Below are 5,000 nucleotides of genomic sequence, written 5' to 3' on the forward strand. Positions count from 1 at the left end.
TCCACCTCCTCTCCCTCTCCCCCCCCCCTCCCCTCACCCTCCTCTTCCTCTCCCTCCCCTTCCCTCTCCCTTCCCCTCCACTTACCTCCCCTCTAACCCTTACCTCCCCTCCCTTGACTCTCCTCTCCCTCTCTCTCTCCTCCCCTCCTCCCTCCCTCCCCTCCCTCCCTCCCCTCCCTCCCCCTCCTCCCTCCCCTCCCTCCCCTCCAAACCCTCATCATAAAAAAAACAAAAAAATATACGCCCTAAAAAATATGTAATGAAAAATATTCAACGACAGGCGAAGAGTTGCCAACAACCGCCATATATCTCTCTCAAAGATCATGCACAAAAGGTCATAAATCAGTTTCTTTTTTTTGACCACCAACTGCTATGCATATGTTCTTATTAACTTTTTTTTTTTTCTCTTTCTCTCTCTCTCTCTCTATCGCTAACCTTTTCTCCTCTTCCCTAATTTGCATAGCATTATCACCAATCATGAGATCTGGCGCAGATTTTTTTTTTTTTTTTTTTTTTTTTTTTAGTTGAGGGGGGGGGGGCGTATTGTTATTAATGTCGTCTTCATTAAGTGTCATTTAGTTTCGTTACAGTTTGATTGGTGGTTGTAGTCACTTTCTTCATCATCATTATCATCATTATCATGATCGTTATCATTATCCCTCTCCTCCACTTCCTCCTTCTCTTCCTCCTCCTCCTCCACTTCCTCCTTCTAATCCTCCTTTTCCTCTTCTTTCTTCTTCTCCTCCTCCTCCTCTTCCTCCACTTCCTCCTTCTCTTCCTCCTCTTCCTCCTTTTCCTCTTCTTCCTCCTTATCCTCCTCCTCCTCCTCCTCCTCTTCCTCCTCCTCCTCCTCCTCCTCCTCCTCTCCTCCCCCAATTCCTCCTTCTCTTCCTCCTTTTCCTCTTCTCCCTCCTTCTCCTTCTCCTTCTCCTCCTCCTCCTCCTCCTCTTCCTCCTCCTCCTCCTCCTCCTCTTCTTCTTCCTCCTCTTCCTCCTCCTCCTCCACTTCCTCCTTCTCTTCCTCCTCCTCCTCCACTTCCTCCTTCTCTTCCTCCTTTCCCTCCTTCTCCTCCTCCTCCTCCTCCACTTCCTCCTTCTCTTCCTCCTTTCCCTCCTTCTCCTCCTCCTCCTCCTCCACTTCCTCCTTCTCTTCCTCCTTTCCCTCCTTCTCCTCCTCCTCCTCCTCCTCTTCCTCCTCCTCCTCCTCCTCCTCTTCTTCTTCCTCCTCTTCCTCCTCCTCCTCCACTTCCTCCTTCTCTTCCTCCTCCTCCTCCACTTCCTCCTTCTCTTCCTCCTTTCCCTCCTTCTCTTCCTCCTCCTCCTCCACTTCCTCCTTCTCTTCCTCCTCCTCCTCCACTTCCTCCTTCTCTTCCTCCTTTCCCTCCTTCTCCTCCTCCTCCTCCTCCACTTCCTCCTTCTCTTCCTCCTCCCACTCATATATATATATATATATATATATATATATACATATGCATTTGTGTGTGTGTGTGTGTGTGAATGAAAACCAAAATTATAATCGCTTTGTTACATTCCTATCACAAATACCAACATCTTTTCATGAACTGTGCGTACTCTACTTCGTGTGCGTGTGTACCTATGTGCGTGCGGTGCGTGTGCATGTGTGTGTGTGTGTGCGTGCGTGCGTGTCAAAGGGTAACGTTCACTCCCCATGTATACCTTATGGGTAAAAACAGGTATAATTACACCGTTATAAATTCGAGATATCTCCCTCCCTTGATAGAATTCGTCGATGTTATCTCGTCCAGGGTTCAAGTGCTTCTGAATCTCCAGTTATGAGAGCATCGTCTGTACCTAAGGTGAGGCTGAGTTGCCGGTTTGTTTCATTTTTTGAGAAGGGGGGATTTTTTTTATTTTTGTTTAAGTCCTTTCGTATATGTTTTTTGGTCTTATGTTGTTTTTGTATTTGTGTTTATATTGTGTTGTGTCTATAGTGTGTTTTTTGTTTACGTTATGTTATGTTTAGATTGTTTTTTTATTGTGTTTGATATTATGTTTAATATTGATTTTTCTAATATATAATTTTTTGTCAATTTGTCTCTGTTTTTCTAATATTTCTTTATAGTGTGTTTAGAGTATTTGGTTGTTTATGAATAGCTGGTTTGATTTGTATGATTCTTTACTTGTTTTTTATTCCTGTTTTGAATTGGAGAATCGATACATAAAATCGTCCCATATATTGGAATCTGGCAACTTTCCCTGGCCCGCTCAGAAGAACATGAACTCGTTAGAAACTTGCATTAATTATCATCATTTATATCACAATCACTGTTAATTACTATGCTTTATTTCACCCTGTATATATTTATCGATATGGATATATAGTGCTTAAACTTTTAAAGTGGGATTTAAGTAGAACCGGCGGGTGAAAAAATATAAGAAAAGAAAAAAAAAAATACGTGTATTGAATATATTTGAATTTGGGTTTTTTTCATTTGAATATGATTGTATGTATGTATGTATGTATTTATGTATACGTACATGTACATATACTTAATCTTCTTTTGTTCCACTTCTCCACTTTTATTTTCTTCTTCTTCTCGTCCACTTCCTCCACCTCATTCCACATTCCTCTCTCATAACTCATTCTTTTCTCCACATATCCACTTATTCTCTGTTCTATTCCACCTCCTTCTCTCTCTCTCTCTCTCTCTCTCTCTCCACTTCCTTCTCTCTCTCCATTCTCTCACTTTCATTTCCTTCCCCCCTTCCACCTCCTCCTCCACCTAACATCCACTTCTCTCCCTCCCTGTATCCGCCTGATACCCACTCATACTCCACCTCCACTTCCTCTCCTACTTCTTCCACCTCCTCCACTTCTCATCCACCTCTCTCCCTCATGAAATGCCCATACTCATTACTCATACCCGCCCTTTACCCGCTCTATATCCGCCTCATACCCGCCCTATATCCGCCTCATACCCGTCCTATATCCGCCTCAAACCCACCCTATATCCGCCTCATACCCGCCCTATATCCGCCTCATACCCGCCCTATATCCGCCTCATACCCGCCGTATATCCGCCTCATACCTGCCCTATATCCACCTCGTACTCGTCCTATATCCGCCTCATACCCGCCCTATATCCGCCTCATACCCGCCCTATATCCGCCTCATACACACCCTGTATCTGCCTCATACCCGCCCTATATCCACCTCATACCCACCCTATATCCGCCTCATACCCGCCCTATATCCGCCTTATACCCGCCATATATCCGCCTCATACCCGCCCTATATCCGCCTCATACCCACCCCATATCCGCCTCATACCCGCCCCATATCCGCCTCATACCCACCCCATATCCGCCTCATACCCTCCCCATATCCGCCTCATACCCGCCCTATATCCGCCTCATACCCGCCCTATATCCGCCTCATACCCACCCCATACCCGTCTCATACCCGCTCTATATCCGCCTCATACCCACGCAATATCCGCCTCATACCCACGCAATATCCGCCTCATACCCGCCCTATGTCTGCCTCATACCCACTCACAGTCTCCGCCAACACAGCATTGCGAGGCATGAAGTTGGTATGCCAGGGGAGACGCGCAGGGCAGAAGACCTGGTGACTGTGTAATGTTTTCTCTTTCTTCTCTTTCTTCTTCTTCTTCTTCTTCTTTGTTTTGTTTTTTGTCGCTTTTTATTTTTGTTTATTTTCTATTTTCGTTTGTTTTTCTTTTTCTTTTAGAGAGGGAGAGGGAGGGAGGGAGGGAGGGAGGGAGTGAGAGTGAGAGAGAGAGCGAGAGAGAGAGAGACAGAGGCAGAGACAGAGAAAGAGACAGAGACAGAGACAGAGAGAAAGAGAAAGAGAAAGAGAAAGAGAAAGAGAAAGAGACAGAGACAGAGACAGAGACAGAGACAGAGACAGAGACAGAGACAGAGACAGAGACAGAGACAGAGACAGAGACAGAGACAGAGACAGAGACAGAGACAGAGACAGAGACAGAGACAGAGACAGAGACAGAGACAGAGACAGAGAGAAAGAGAAAGAGAAAGAGAAAGAGAAAGAGAAAGAGAAAGAGAAAGAGAGAGAAAGAGAAAGAGAAAGAGAAAGAGAAAGAGAAAGAGAAAGAGAAAGAGAAAGAGAAAGAGAAAGAGAAAGAGAAAGAGAAAGAGAAAGAGAAAGAGAAAGAAAAAGAGACAGACACAGAGACATGAAGACAGGGAGAATCCAGTAACCACCACCAAAAAGGGTTCAGTTCACCTCTCTCGTATTCAAGAACGGACCTTCTGTACCCACACAAAGTACCCACACGGAAGTGAAAAAAGACGAAATTCTTGTACCCAATATAGATGACCAGGAACAGCCATTTCCCAGGTGCTCTGCCCCATAAAATACAAGGGGAGAGAGAGAGAGATAGAAAGAGAGAGAGAGAGCGAGAGAGCGAGAGAGCGAGAGAGCGAGAGAGCGAGAGAGCGAGAGAGCGAGAGAGCGAGAGGAGCGAGAGAGAGAGAGAGAGGAGAGAGAGAGAGAGAGAGAGAGAGCGAGAGAGCGAGGAAGAGCGAGAGAGCGAGAGAGCGAGAGAGCGAGAGAGCGAGGAGAGCGAGAGAGCGAGAGAGCGAGAGAGAGAAGAGAGAGAGAGAGAGAGAGAGAGAGAGAGAGAGAGAGAGAGAGAGAGAGAGAGAGAGAGAGAGAGAGAGGGGGGGAGAGAGAGAGAGAAGGATTGAGAGAGAGAGAAAAGAGAGAGAGGGAGAGAGAGAAAAGAGAGAGAGGGAGAGAGAGAGGAGAGAGAAAGATAGCCACAGAGATAGAAACAGACAGAGAAAGAAACAGACCCAGACAGACAGATCCAGACAAACACAGACAAACAGAATAAAACATCCGAAAGCCAGCCTCTTCGCTCCCCCAAAGGCATGCGTGTAATGCCTCGCCAACGCTTACATAGTGACTTCAATTCAGCTCGCACGCCGCTGCCGTTGCGTGTAGTAATGTGTGAATAGTAGAGCGTTTAGGCGGGGGACGTGGCGGCAGGG

At 46.2% G+C, this 5,000-nt stretch overlaps 1 protein-coding gene across 1 annotated transcript; it reads left to right on the plus strand.

Moving 5' to 3' along the window:
* The first annotated feature begins 2,856 nt into the window (after positions 1-2,856).
* Positions 2,857-3,603, plus strand: LOC125037686 (early nodulin-75-like). The gene has a single exon (XM_047630880.1). It carries the CDS (start codon positions 2,857-2,859, stop codon positions 3,601-3,603), a length of 747 nt encoding a protein of 248 aa, XP_047486836.1.
* Positions 3,604-5,000: the final 1,397 nt, after the last annotated feature.

The sequence above is a fragment of the Penaeus chinensis genome, chromosome 23 (assembly GCF_019202785.1).
Source record: "Penaeus chinensis breed Huanghai No. 1 chromosome 23, ASM1920278v2, whole genome shotgun sequence".
In the NCBI taxonomy this organism is placed as follows: Eukaryota; Metazoa; Arthropoda; class Malacostraca; order Decapoda; family Penaeidae; genus Penaeus; species Penaeus chinensis.

Excerpts from the sequence above, each read along its gene's own strand:
- LOC125037686 (XM_047630880.1), top strand. The coding sequence starts at position 2,857 with ATGAAATGCCCATACTCATTACTCATACCCGCCCTTTACCCGCTCTAT.